We start from the raw sequence: 15,784 nt of genomic DNA on the forward strand, positions 1-15,784 counted from the left end.
AATAATACATTTTATTTTAAGCGCCTTTCAAAGCTCTCAAGGACACTTTACAGTCACTGACAAGCATATATATATTATAATAAATAAAATACAATTACAAAATAGAATACAATAAATAAAATACAGTTATAAATAGAAACAAGAGAAAAAGCTACACAGTAAATGCAATTTTAAATAGGTGGGTTTTGAGATGGGATTTGAAGGTGGGATCAAGAGAAGAATGAATGAATCTTAACTCATGTTTCAGTGTGGGCGAGGCGAGGAAAGGAAATGAAGCGTAGCTAAAGAAATGCTAATCAACAATCAAAAAAAAGGAATGCGCGTGATTCGGGTCTTTCCAAGAATCGAAACAGAAGAGCGAGAATAGCCATGGAAATGCTGCCCCCACCTGGAAGGGATGAAGCATTAAATATATATATGAGCATTTTTTTCCCAGGACTCGTTCATAACGCGCACCCAAACTTTAAGTTCTTTCTTAGGTAGAACATGTGTTATACTCAAATGAGTACGGTAACCTTAAACCTACTTATATAAGCCATCAACATACATTCCATACAAAAATAGCACTGAATCAACGTACGAACGAATTCAACTTATGAACAAATTCAGTTTACGAACGACCGTTCTCGTTCGTAAGTTGGGGAGTGTCTGTATATTTGTAGGAAGGGGATTGCAGCAATTTGGCTTTTGCACCAAAAAATAAAATAAACATGTGGCGGATGCATTTTCAGGTATTTTAAAATACAATTATCTCAAATTAGCATTTGACCTTGAATGTCGCTTTGCTTGCGTATTTAGTGTGTGTGTGTGCCTGACAGATGTGGATATTCATGGTTTGGCCTATGCTGTTCGCTCGGTGGTGTGGAGTGTGGATACTCATCAGCGTTCTGAATACACGGCTGTAAAATATCCAAAACTACGGGGCGACTGCTTTGCAATTGTTAGCTTCCATCTTGGCTTTGGCAGACCGCAGTGTAATTTTTTCATTCGTCAATCCAACTGTGAAAGATGAGAATTTTCCACAAGTTTTAAGTATTGCCAGCGGTGTTGTTTTCTTGGAAAAACGGGGGCCTCTTTTATAATTGGGTGGGCTGCCTAATTTCAAAACAATTATTTTGTAATGATTTTTGTTTTTTGCTGCATTGAACTCGGAGCTTTTCGGAGCTTGATACATTTCTTCCTTGATCAGGATGACATCTTACTCATTCGCTGCCATTCCCAAATTTATTCGGGAATTGAAAAATGTGAGTGGAGTGCCATTCCCAACTTTGTTCGAGTTTTGGATTTTCTTGGGTGCCGCTAAAGCACTAGTCAGACCCCTGGCGAAGTTTTTTTCATTTCTGCGTGGGGGCAGCATTTCCCTTTTTTCCATGTTAGCCCATTGTTACAACTTCAGCTGTTGTTAATGCGCTATATAAATCATCTGCTTCTAGAACTGCTTCATGTCATAAAGAGGGTACAGCAAGTGCTGAAGAATGAATGACTCTGTGTCTTTGTGTTGTCATGTAATTTGCTATTTATTTTTTGTTTGTTTTTTTTTTACTTCAAGATGTCGACGCGAGAGTGGCTGCCTTTCCAGCAGCTCCTGTTTTTTTTTCTACTTTTTCTTTCCTTTCCACTCCTTTTAAAACTGCTGCTGTGAAATGTAAATTTCTCCACTGTGAGACGAATAAAGGTACATCCAATCCAATACGTATGTATTGTATTGTATTTTGGACAGCCACCCTCATTTCAAGCACATATAACACCCGACCCATATCATTTAGGAATTAACTTTTTTTTCCGATGAAAGAAGAGAGTCTAAGGTTTCTTCCGCCACATTGAATGTAAATGTAGTCCTAAATGTATGAAACAGCATTCGGAAAGAAGTTGGACTAAATTGTTTTACAAACAACACAAACAAAAAGACAATCTTGAGTCTAAAAACATGAACAAGTAGACAAAAAAAATATCCTGTCTAAGTTTCCTGGAAGTAAATGAACTCTCCATTTGAGGCGGAAAGACTGGCAGCCCCCGTTTGCGTCTAGAGTTTGTGTATCAGCGTCACGTCATTTATTTTATTTGTGTATTTATTTATGTATCCATTTATTTATGCATGTATTTATTTTTTATCTCGTATTTTGTTCAGTTATTTATTTGTCTATTTATTTGTCTATTTATTTATTTATTTACTTTGACATTTCCTGCTTCCCATTAAATTATTCCCAACCTTAGTTATCTTTTGATGGCCAATAAATTGACTGCTGAATGTATCTGCATCACATTTGACTTCTCAAATGTGATGCAGTCCAGCGTTGCAGCTGGTTTGCAGACACAGAATGTCTCCCATTTCCTGAGGCTCTCAAAGTAAGGTGGCATGGCTGGAAGAGGAGAAGGAATGTAAACACACCAAACTTGAATTTGCTGAGTGTGCTGTGAGAAGTGACACTGCCAACGTTGTGAAATGTAACGCCGCTACGCCAGAACACCAAACCGCAACGCAAAGATTTACAGAGTTTCAACTCGTACACTGCTTTCTCAATTTTTTTGTGCTCTTCTTAACTTGGATGTTAGATGTCAGATGAGTTGTGGAATGGAAAAACAGGAAATAGAAAATATTTTTTTCTGCTTTGATGGAACCGACGTATTTATTTATTTATGTATTTATAATAATAATAATAATAATAATAATAATACATTTTATTTTCAAGCGCTTTTCAAAGCTCTCAAGGACAGTCACAGACAAGCATAGAAAAAAAAACACAATAATTAATAAAATCTATTTATAAATAGAAGCAAGAAATAAAGCTACACAGAAAATGCGATTTTAAATAAATTCTGTTCAGTTATTTTATTTATGTATGTATTTATTGATCTATTTATGTATTCATTTATTTATGTATTGATTTATTTTTATCCCGTATTTTGCTCAGTTATTTTATTTATGTATTTATTTATGTATTTATTTATGTATTTAGTTGCTTATCTATTTATCTAGTTATCTATGTATCTATGTATCTATGTATCGATCTGTGTATCTATTTATCTCTTTATCTATTGGATGATATTTTTTTTTCTATTTATCTATCTGATTATATATCTAGTTATATAACGTCTTCGCAATCTTTGTGATTCTACTATATGTGACTTTTCAGATGCCAGCAGGTCTTTGGTCCAGCCCTGGGAGTCTGACCGTCATCTGGTTTTTATCTTGGACACGGTGTCTAAGTACTGCTCAGATTTGGACCAATGAAGGTAACACACACTTTGAGTTGACACGCACCTCCCTTTTGATCAGAAGCACATGTTGAAAAATATATTTTTGAACCTTTTCATATGTCGTAAGCTCGTATACAAAGGACACTATTTTGCACCATTTTGACGCATATCGATGAAAGGAGGTTTCCAAGAAAAGCGGGCGGCAACACTGAGCATTTTGAAGAAAACAACTGGTTAGACTGTATGATTTGGCTGGAGGAGAATCACCATGAAACAATGACGCAGAAAAAATACATTTTTCATGTTAGGCAGTCACAATTTAGTTCACTTTTAGGATTCTCCCCTCCAAACATATTTAGTCTATTTTAAATTCACACTTTTTTTCCAGTTAGCATCGCACAAGACTTTTCTTGTCAATGTGTTTTTCGGTACTCGGTTTCATGGGAATGTGTTTTTGAGAAATTGACGTGGCACGTCTTTCTCAGAGATGTTTTTAGTTTTTTTGTAATGCCTCCTCAATGTTTCTCTCCGTGTGTCTTCTGTCGGAGCCAAGTTGAGGTTCGATTATTCATTTCATTAATCCAGAATACTGGCCCTTAGCCCTTTGAGTAAAATTGATGCTGTTTTTTTTTCACCCATTCCCGTAACCCTACACCCCCCCTTCCACTTTTTGTGCCTTAGAGTTTCTTTAATTTCAACAAAGATATGCAACTCTCCTTTACATACTCTATACGCATGTGCAAATGTTTATTTGCGCATGTGGAGGCATGTACTTAAACTACACATGAAGGTTTATTTATTTGTTTATTTTTCAGTGTGTGTGTGTGTGTAGGCGCGGGGGTGTGGGGGTGGGTACCCCTCCATGTGCTGCGACCCTTCTGCCAAAGGCAAAATCAGATATGAGTGGAACGCTGTGGCTTTGAGGAATAATGTGCTTGGCTGCCAATAAACATGAATACACACATTCAAAGCAACTGGCTCTGCACGACCCTGAAGAGTACACACAATCGCATATGGTGCACACACAAAAAGGCACGCGTACAACCGCAGAAAGAATGCTTAGAGACTGCTATTTGTGGGTAGAGCAACAAAAATCGACCCGATCTGCGTCTATATATATAGTGGGGCCTCGGTTTACGAACACCTTGCCTTATGAAATTTTCGCTTTACGAACGTTAAATTTATGAAAATTAAACCTTGGCATAAGCACTACTTTTCGGGATCCACATGGAGCACCACCCCACCACGGCTGGTGGAGTAATCGTTGTACTAAATTCATCCTGTCTACTTGATAACTAATGTTAAGCAGATTCCTTACTTACAGACAGTGTATTGTAGGTGTTCAAATACCTGACATGTTTCGGCGACTACTTCCGCCTTCGGAAGTTTCGGCGGAAGTAGTCGCTGAAACATGTCAGGTATTTGAACACCTACAATACACTGTCTGTAAGTAAGGAATCTGCTTAACATTGGTGGAGTAATCTTCGGCGGAAAAACACCAAAGCACACGACCGATCAGCCTACCTTTCCACACCCCCTTTCACTGAATGCACACATCGATCGACTTCAACGATTTTTTTATGGATAGTTTTGCTGTTATGGGACCGAAAAAGACCCCACCACAGGCTCGTGTTCAGCCGAAGAAGTCACAAAACAAAATTACAGTCAAGGAGAAGAAGGAGATCATTGAGAAACACGAATGAGGTATGCGTTTGTCTGATTTATGCTAAGCGATATGCTAAGTCCACCATTGCTACCATCCTTCACAACAAAGCTTTACACAAAGGCTTTATTTACTCAAGGCTTTCACGTGACTAATGACACCGAACTATCCCTTAGGGATTATTGAAAGGACCATTTCAATGTGTATCATTGTGTTCAGCTGATAGAAAAGGCTTGGCATGATGTTACCATTCGATCCTTGAAAGCAGCATGGAAGAATTGGTGACCCGCATGCATCCTTGAGAGGGACTTTGAAGGATTTGATCCTCATGACTCTGTTGTTTTGGACGACATTGTTTCCATTGGACAGAACATGGGACTCGAAGTGGATACATATGTCATCGAGGAGCTTGTTGCTGACCATAATGAGGTCCTCAACACACAGGATTTGATTTGACTTCAAGAGGACAAGTAGAAGCAAGCCATTCAGGAGTTGTCATCTGAGGGCGAGGAGGAGGAGATGGCTGCAGCACCAAGTGAGCGCATCAAGGCAATGTTGGCAAAGTGGAATGATGTGCGGGCTTTTATTGAACAATTCCATCCAGAAAAGACTGTGTATAAGAGAATCATCACCATGATGAATGATAATGTGATGCCTCAGTTTCGTAAGACCTTACAAGTCAGAAAGCAACAGGTGTCAATTAAGAACCATCAACGACCATCATAAATGTAAACAAAGTCACTTTATTAGACGGTGCAGTGTATTTCTTTCATTACAATACAATAGCACATCTATTATACATAGAATAAGGTATAATGTGTGTAGTTTTAAGGCTTATTTAGTTGAAAATTATATTTTATGGAGACCTGGGAACAGATTATTCTCATTTTAATGGTTTCCTATGGGAAATTAATTTTTGGGATACACACTTGTGTGTGTGTGTGTGTGTGTGTGTGTGTGTGTGTGTGCGTGTGCGTGTGTGTGTGTGTGTGTGTGTGTGTGTGTATGTATGTATGTATATAATCTCAAGAAGTCCTATCAGTGGCTAGGGAGGGCTGGCCTAAAGGACAGCACAGGGGCACTCATCCTGGCTGCTCAAAAGCAGGCCCTCAACAACAGAGCCATAGAGGCAAGGGTATACCACACCAGGCAAGACCCAGGGTGTAGGTTGTGCAAAGAGGCACCTGAGACAATCCAACATTTAACTGCAGGGTGTAAGATGCTGGCAGGGAAAGCCTACATGGAGCGCCATAACCAGGTGACTAGCATAGTCTACCGAAAAATCTGTGCGGAGTAGGGACCGGAAACCCCAAGGTCAAAATGGGAAACACCTCCCAAGGTAGTAGAGAATGACCAATCAAAGATCCTGTGGGACTTCCAGATACAGACTGACAAGATGCTAATGGCCAACCAACCAGATATCGTGGTCATAGATAAAGGGCAAAGGAAAACCGTTGACGTGGATGTAGCGGTCCCAAATGATGGAAACATCAGAAAGAAAGAACATGAGAAACTCGAGAAATACCAAGGGCTCAGAGAGGAGCTGGAGAGTGCCTGGAAGGTAAAGGTGACAGTCGTGCCTGTGGTGGTTGGAGCACTCGGCGAGTGACCCCTAAACTCGACGAGTGGTTGCAACAGATCCCGGGAACAAAATCGGATATCTCGGTCCAGAAAAGCACAGTGCTGGGAACAGCGCGGATACTGCGCAGAACCCTCAAGCTTCCTGGCCTCCGGTAGAGGACCCGAGCTAAAAATGGGGGTACAGACACCACCCATGGGGGGTGAGGCAATTATTTTTTTTAATTTAGATAGATAGATAGATAGATAGATAGATAGATAGATAGATAGATAGATAGATAGATAGATAGATAGATAGATAGATAGATAGATAGATAGATAGATAGATAGATAGATGAGCACCTTGATGACAAATGGGCTACTGGAACGAAGCGGACATGGACGAGATGCGATAACATGTCTCTCTTGAAATGCTACTACTCAAGCAACCCTAGTCAGAGGGGTTACATGGGGGCTAATTGGGGACTGAATGGTTACTTTGAATGGGGGCTGAATGGTTACTTCGAAACCCACAGTCACGGTTGACCATGAAACGACTAGTAGCTCAGTGTTCCAATATCCACAAACGGCAATTGCTGTCACAATTTGAAATGGATGAGGTACAACACAAATTCCAAGGTGAAGGGCCCCAGGCTGCCAGATCAGAGGAAGAGATTAGACCAGAGATTGGGAGGCAAGCCCCAATGAATGATGAGATTGGGAAGCCAGCCCCAATGAATGAAATGCTGACCGAGGCAGCAACTGACCTGAGAGATAAGATCACGGCAAGAACTGGGCCACCAAGAAACCGATTACAATGGCTTTGTGAAGTATAAGGTCAACAGGACCCTGAGAGCCTTCGTTGCAAACTTGATGAGGATGTGGAAAACGACACTTGAAGCCAATGGCAACCCACGAACGCAAGTGTCCATCAAATGTGGCATATACCCAGGTGACGCTCTCTCCCCACTGCTGTTCTACATTGGACTGAATCCCCTGAGTCCAGTGCAGTCCAAACGATTCCAACGGCTATGTGAAGTACCACCTGAAAGTCTAATGGAAACTGTGAATGCAGCACTGAGAGCGATCCCGACCGGAACGATCACGGAAACCAATGAGCTGATATACGCTTCAGCATCAGTGATCCTAGAGATGGTTGACTACAAGAGCAACCGTGAGAGCAACGAGATTCGTGACCCACCATGGAAAAGACGGTTGGAGCTTAAGATCAAGGTGGCTCGGAAAGATGTAAGTCAATTGACGGAGACCCAGAGAGGTGTGACTAAAAGGCCAACACCCAAGACGTACATGCAGATAACCATACCTTAAGCACTCGAAACTGCCAAACAAAGGCTGTAGGCCTTGTCCAGTCACCTAAAGATGTACATGAAAGAGAATGAGGCCCGAAGAATAAACAGGCTATTTGCAACACAACCTGCGAAAGTGTACGCTCAGTGGCAGGGTTCTAACAGCAGAGCAGACCCTCCAAGGTTGTAAACTGAAAGATACTGGAAAGGCATATGGGAGAAGGAGGTCGCACATAACAGCAGTGCACAAAGCAGTGCACATAACAGCAGTGACTCTGAAAGAGGAGCACAGCAACCTCCCTGAACAGAACTCCCTTACCATCACAGCGGCAGACAAACAAGAAAGAGTCTCAGGTATGAAGTCTCAGGTATGAACTGGACGGCACCAGGCCGTATGGTGCCGTCCAGGCTATCCATATGTTCCACACCTTGTGGCTAAAGAAACACACAACACTCCACGAGCGCCTAGCAGCACAAATGAACCAGTTGCTGATGGATGGGACACACCCAGGATGGCTAACCATAGGGCGAACAATCCTGGTCATGAAGGATTCCTCAAAGGGTGCAGTTCCTTCCAACTATCGGCCAATAGCCTGTCTATCCACAACATGGAAGCTCATGTCAGGCATCATTGTGGCTAAGATAAGTGTACACATGGATCAATACATGAGCAAAGCACAGAAAAGCATTGGTAGAGATACTAGAGGTGCCAAATATCAGCTACTGGTTGACAGAACAGTCACACTAGACTGCAGGTCACGACTTACCAACCTGTGCACAGCCTGGATTGATTACAAGAAAGCATACTACTCGATGCCACACACATGGATCACTGAATGCTTGGCGTTGTATAAGGTCAACAGGACCCCGAGAGCCGTCGTTGCAAACTCGATGAGGATGTGGAAAACCACACTTGAAGCCAATGGCAAGCCACTAACGCAAGTGTCCATCAGATGTGGCATATACCAAGGTTACGCACTCTCCCCACTGCTGTTCTGCATAGGACTGAACCCCCTCAGCCAAATAATCGCCAAGACAGGCTATGGATACCGCCTCAGAGCTATGATCAGTCACCTCCTATACATGGATGACATAAAGCTGTATGCTAAGAGCGAAAGGGACATAGACTCGCTGATTCACACAACCAGGATCTACAGCAGTGACATCGGGATGTCATTCGGGCTGGAGAAATGCAGTCGGATGGTGACTAACAGGGGCAAGGTAGTCCACACTGAAGGGGTCGCACTCCCTGAATGAACAATAGCAGACATTGAAAACAGCTACAAGTACTTCGGTATACCACAGGCCAATGGCAAGCTTCAACTAGCAACAAGGAAAGCGGCTGCGACCAAATACCTCCAGCGGGTGAGGCAAGTCCTAAGAAGCCAGCTCAATGGCAAGAACAAGACCCGGGCAATAAACAGCTATGCCCTGCCAGTGATCAGATACCCTGCAGGAATAATAAGGTGGCCAAAGGAAGAGATTCAGACCACGGATGTTAAGACCCGAAAACTCCTCACCATGCATGGAGGGTTCCATCCCAAATCCAGCACCCTGAGACTGTACACAAACCGTAAGGAAGGAGGCCGGGGACTAGTGAGTGTGAGAGCCACTGTCCAGGATTAAACATCCAAGCTCAATGAATACATCAAAGAGAAGGCTCCAACGGACGATATACTCAAAGAATGTCTCAGACAATGGGGAACAGAGGATGAGGTGCTGGAAGATGGACAATCATGGGAGGAAAAGCCCCTACACGGGATGTACCACCGAACCATAACTGAAGTGGCTGATCTCAAGAAGTCCTATCAGTGGCTAGAGAGGGCTGGCCTAAAGGACAGCACAGAGGCACTCATCCTGGCTGCTCAAGAGCAGGCCCTGAACACCAGAGCCATCGAGGCAGGCATATACCACACCAGGCAAGACCCAACGTGTAGGTTGGGCAAAGAGGCACCTGAGACAATCCAACACGTAACTGCAGGGTGTAAGATGCTGGCAAGGAAAGCCTACATGGAGCGCCATAACCAGGTGGCTGGCATAGTCTACCGAAACATCTGTGCGGAGTATGGACTGGAAACCCCACGGTCAAAATGGGAAACACCTCCCAAGGTGGTGGAGAATGACAGAGCAAAGATCCTGTGGGACATCCAGATACAGACTGACAAGATGGTAATGGACAACCAACCAGATATCGTGGTCATAGATAAAGGGGAAAGGAAACCTGTTGTCGTGGATGTAGCAGTCCAGAGTGATGGAAACATCAGAAAGAAGGAACATGAGAAAATCGAGAAATACCAAGGGCTCAGAGAGGAGCTGGAGAGAGCCTGGAAGGTAAAGGTAACAGTCGTGCCTGTGGTGGTCGGAGCACTCGGGGCAGTGACCTCCAAACTCCACGAGTGGTTGCAACAGATGCCGGGAACAACATCGGATATCTCGGTCCAGAAAAGCGCAGTGCTGGGAACAGCACGGATACTGTGCAGAACCCTCAAGCCTCCTGGCCTCTGGTAGAGGACCCGAGCTGAAATGGGTGAGACGAAGATTTTTTCTTTTATATATATATATATATATATATATATATATATATATATATACAGTAAAGTCTCGTTATATCAATATTCAAGGGAGTCCGAAAAAATATCGATATAACCGGGACTATCAATATATCCGACCCTGTTTGCATGTAATTTTCTCCGTGCGTGCATAGAAATAGTATCGATATAACCGGGACTATCGATATATCCGATATCGATATAACGAGACTTTACTGTATATATATTGTAATGTCATGAGAGGCTAGATCTCAGCGGGACAAGACAAGGAGCGCAATGGGCGACAGGTTTGAATAAAAACAAAGGTTTTAATAAATGGTTTCAGGGGGGAATTCACAAGTAACAAAGGCAAGAATAGTGTCTGTTCCAATATTTAAATCATAATAAAGTTTCTTCTGATGTGAAACTGAAGACGGAGTTCTTTTCCATGAGTTTCTAGGCCTCACCCCTCTTGATGTCCTCCTCATGTAGCCTAGCCACCTTTCGCAAGGTCCGAATCCAGTGTCCTGTCATATGGTCCCAACTGGCAATGAGTTCCACGCGGCAATCAGTTTCTCAACAGAGCTTGTCTCCCCGGGGCCCTCACTCAGAGGCTCTCTGCCTTAAAAGCCTTGCCTGCCAATCAAGCCGTCATCAGCCGCAGGTGTGGTGTTTGAATTGCTGCCTTCCACCAGATGGGGCCAAAACTCTCTCTGGGTGAAGCCATGTTAGGGGGATGTATTTGCCCTCCAGAACCCAGCCTCTATATATATATATATATATATATATATATATATATATATATATATATATATATATATATAATTTTTCAAAAGTGGTTATTAGTTTTTTTAACATACTTGGTCAATAATGATCATTTTGATTTGGAGACGGATTTATGTCCTTTTCATGATCACACGCGCAAGGAGTTGAAACATTTCAAGTGGTCTCATTGTAAACTAGCAAGTCAAAGTCAGTTTCGCTCTGTGCCTGAAGGACCACTCACTCACCTTCTTTGGTCATGTTATTGTGTCCCTACTGTAAACTGTGACACATACGTCACAGACCACGGCGCCACAAAATACGACCACTTGCCTGTTCCTGCCAGACAAGCTGCGTACTGTCTTCATATTTTATGTCTGTGTTTGCAGTTTCGGACGTGCAGTATGGGCGCTTGGACTCTAATGTGACGCTGGAGTGCGGGAAGTCACAAATTAAGTAAGGAATTTCAATACTTGCCATCGCCATGTTTTGTAATTGGAAAAAACATACATAAATAATTAAAAAAAAAATCACAAGACGACTTTAATTACAAATATAGGCTATTACTAGTACTGGCTATAAAATTACTTTTTATCTTCCCTCAAACCGCGGCTTCCATTCTATGAATTTTTACCATAAACGTGTAAATTCATGATAATACCATGAAATTGCACTATTATTTGGTATTTTTTCAAGCTTCGGAACTGTCCAAACTTTCTTAATGATGTCCATCTATTCTGGAAAGGTCTGTCTTGAAAATGACTTTAACAATAAATCTTCAACCAAATCCATTTTTTCTCCTCCTTCAGCCGTTGTGGGTTGACAAAACTGCTATTAAATCGACAGAACAATATATTTGCTGTTGCAGCTCGCCACCGATCCAGTGTGCTAGCTCTGGCCAGTATGCTCTTATCACCAGCAGCTAGTGATACTATGATTGGCTAGTGACGAGCCAATAATGTGACTAGCCAATCATAGTTTGCGGAAATTGACATTTCCAGAGCGTTCCATTAGGCCTTGGGTTGCCAACTCGAACTCTGATGAGCTTAAGCAACTGTTTCAACAACACTTCTTTTTACGCTCCAAGGCGTCCAAGTAGATTTGTGACCCTGGTAACAAATGATGGCTGAAATGTGATTGGTTAAATGCTTAAATAGGATTGATTCAGATATTTTTAGGCCAGCAGAGAAAGCTTTGCAGTCCCTAATGGCCCACCACTGATTTATTCCATCATTACCTTGAACAACGTTGCTTGTAGTAGACGTGCACATTCCACCATGATGGCCTTGATCCATTGCGGGGACACTTTGATTCTCTTCTGCAAGGACACTTTGATCCTCTCCTCTTTCTTCTAGTCACAAAGAGGGTACAAAGAGGGTACAGCAAGTGCTGAAGAATGTGTCTTTGTGTTGTAGTTTTTTTTTTTGTTCTTTTAACTTCAAGATGGCGCCACAAGAGTGGCTGCCTTTCCAGCAGCTCCTGTATTTTGTTTTACTACTTCTTTCTTTCTTTCCTTTCCTCCTCCTTTCATAACTTTGCTGCTGTGAAATTTCAATGTCTCCACTGCGAGACGAATAAAGGTACATCCAATCCAATCCAACAAACATTTAACGCTGCAAATTTACGTGCATGCCAAAAATTGCATTGGCTCTGACTGATATCGTCACGTGTTGTTGAAGAACTTTTCGGTGAAATACAACCAGGCCAGAAACGACATTGGTCAAGTTAATGCCCCACGATCATCTGAAGCTGAAGAACATGTTGTCCCCCCCTCTTCCAGTAGGATCCCGGTGGTGTGGCATCTTGACGACAGCCAAGTGTTACCATGGCACAAAGTCACATCGTATGGATCGTTAGTCCTGCTACACGTCAACCTTTCATCCCAGGGCAACTACAGTTGCTATGACAACCGCGGGCTTCTACTTCACTCCGTCAAACTCAGACTGGGCTGTAAGTGGTGGCTTGTCATTTTCAAAAATGCTACGCTAAATGTTTTAGCGCTATGATGACAGTTTTAATATAAACAGCACTGTTTTATTTGATAAATTATGTTTCTGGTTATCCTGACTTGGGGTAAAGTTTTGGATTTTTGACTTTTGTTTTTTTAAAATACAGTTTGAAATTGAAACAGGCGACTCGGTAGTCGAATGGTTAGCACAATGCAGAGGTCGCCGTTTCGCGTCCCACCCCGGCCTCCCTGTGTGGGGTTTGCATGTTCTCCCCGGGCCGGTGTGGGTTTTCTCCGGGTCCGCCGGTTTCCTCCCACAATCCAAAAACATGCATGGAAGGCAGATTGAACACTCCAAATTGTCCCTAGGTGTGAGTGTGAAAGTGACTGTTGTACGTCTTTGTGTGCCCTGCGATTGGCTGGCAACCAATTCAGGGTGTCCCCCGCCTCGTGCTCGAAGACAGCTGGGATAGGCTCCAGCAACCCCCGCGACCCTGCTGAGGAATAAGCAGTACGGAAAATGGATGGATGGATGAAATTGAAACAGTGGCAATCACATCAACGCCATCCTCGGAGAAAAAAAGTCCACTTCCTGTGACTGTCTTGAAAAGGAAATGGCTCCTTCAAAAGAAAGACCGCTTTTGAGGGAAAGGGTTTTTTTTTTTAATCCTGAGCACAGTATATGAAACCTCTCCTAGTAATACTACAAGTGCTTTATCTTTGGAAAATTACAACCTCGAAATATTTGTAGAACATTTGAAACCAATTTTAGTTCCCGTGGTGAACTCTGAACTTTGTCCAAATAATGGCTGTCTTTATTTTGACGGTGCTAACTTCCATTTTTTAAGAATTACGTATTTATGTATTTTTACTTTCAATGCCTCAAAATATTCAGTGGCATCAGACCTTTGCCAGGAATATTAATTTACCCTATTTCTGTTTTATAAGGAGCACCCCCGATTAATACTTTATTTTCGAAGTTTTTCCCCCATATACAAGGCGCACCTTCAATGTATGCCATGTTAAAAAATATTTTCCATATACAGGTAACATCCGACTTACGACTGGATCGACTTACAACCACCTGTACTTACGACCACGACCTCCAGACCCTATTTTTATTTTTTTTATTCTACGCCTGGCACCGCAATGCACTAGCAGGCCGGCAACGCATACGACAATTTTGGCCAGCCAGCCAGCATCTCACTCTCGCACAGCAATCGACTGTAATGGCACCACAGGGGGGAGTTTGTGAGTCATTTAGCCTTAGAGTCTCTATTCAAATTTTGAATGTATTTTGACTTATGTTAAGCAGATTCCTTACTTACAGACAATGTATTATAGGTGTTCAAATACCTGACATGTTTCGGCGACTACTTCCGCCTTCGTCAGAGTGTCACGGATATTGCTGTGACGCGCCATTTTCAGCTGGTGTTGCTATGAGGGCGTGACCTACCTGTCAGAACTGACAGGCAAGCCACGCCCCACGCTGTCCGCTCGTTCCTCCAGGATGCTGCTCCAGGTAGTAGAGAGCATGTAAGCTCCCTCATCCCTGTTGATGGTCCTTGGTCCTCGCTTTCGGTTTCGGATCGCCGAAACATGTCAGGTATTTGAACACCTACAATACACTGTCTGTAAGTAAGGAATCTGTTTAACATTAGTTATCAAGTAGACAGGATGAATTTAGTACAACGATGTATTTTGACTTATGACCATTTTGACTTACAACCGTTCGGTCGGAACAGAACTCGGTCGAAAGTCGGGTGTTACCTGTATAAGGCACACCACATTATAAGGCGCTTTTAGAATTGGTTTTATTTAGAAAACTTTTGTTTCATTTATTAAAGGTGCACGTTATAGTCCGGTGCGCCTTATATATGGAAAAAGTTTGAAAATACACCATTCATTGGGGGAGAGCCATATACTCCGGTGAGCCCTATACACAGGAAAATATGGTAATTAATACCTAGTTGTCAAATCTGAAGTAAAAAATAATGACTTATCGTGGTTTACATATGACAATTTGAATTTTTTTGTTTGATTTGCTTTTGCGTGCCGAATAAAATGATGTGACGGGCCAGATTTGGCCCTCGGGCCTCTACTTGGACACCAGTGCTTTAAAACATTATTTAATTATTAATTAACCAATCACAATGGAAGATATACCCACTGAAATAAACATTTTGAACTCTGACCCATCTTGACATCCTATGCGACATTTCAGCTTCATGGGGTTATTTTTTTCCATTGTTTGGTGATGGTGCACACCTGTCCTATAGTCCAAAATAGTCAAATATAAATAATTAAACCATACAAAGGTTGAAGAATGACTTCTGACTGTTGTTGTTCCAGACCCCCCCGGGCTGCTGAGCATTTCCTGTCAAGTTCCTAATCACACTCTTGTCCGCTGTTCCTGGAAAGAATCGGTGAAGACCTTTCTTCCAGTCGACTATCACGCCTCCCTCAGGTAAAAGACAATTACTGCAACTCGATACGATGGGGGACCACTGGCGAGGAGTGTTTTAAAATTGCCGCGGTATAACGCTTTTTGTCTTATTCTAGGGGAAACGGAAAGGCCTGGCAGCCATGCCGGGTGGACCCGGACCACAAGTACTGTGATGTTGAGCATCCATCTTTCTGGCAGACCATCCACACGCTTAACGTCACCGCCACAAACGCGCTCGGGTCTGTGTCAACGGCCGCACGCTTTAAATTAGACAAGCTGCGTAAGTAGCCAGATTTATTTTAGGTTATTTTTAGGGGGTTTGGAGGGAAGTATCTTGAAATAATTACATAATTACCACATCTTTACCTGATTGGA

General features: G+C 42.5%; 1 protein-coding gene across 2 annotated transcripts in view; it reads left to right on the top strand.

Annotated features, from left to right (window-relative positions):
• Positions 1 to 15,784, top strand: part of il11ra (interleukin 11 receptor subunit alpha) — a 53,717-nt gene that overhangs the window by 20,822 nt on the left and 17,111 nt on the right. Inside the window, exons 2-6 of one of the 2 annotated variants that reach the window (XM_089020941.1) lie at positions 3,135 to 3,234; positions 11,405 to 11,471; positions 12,796 to 12,965; positions 15,316 to 15,430; positions 15,526 to 15,689. In XM_089020941.1, the coding sequence (XP_088877067.1) occupies positions 3,135 to 3,234; positions 11,405 to 11,471; positions 12,796 to 12,965; positions 15,316 to 15,430; positions 15,526 to 15,689 (616 nt within the window). The remainder of the gene's footprint in view (positions 1 to 3,134; positions 3,235 to 11,404; positions 11,472 to 12,795; positions 12,966 to 15,315; positions 15,431 to 15,525; positions 15,690 to 15,784) is intronic. The other variant, XM_089020942.1, reaches the window with a different exon arrangement.

This window comes from Hippocampus bargibanti, linkage group LG18, assembly GCF_051943395.1.
Source record: "Hippocampus bargibanti isolate YZ-2025 linkage group LG18, ASM5194339v1, whole genome shotgun sequence".
NCBI classification, from domain to species: Eukaryota; Metazoa; Chordata; class Actinopteri; order Syngnathiformes; family Syngnathidae; genus Hippocampus; species Hippocampus bargibanti.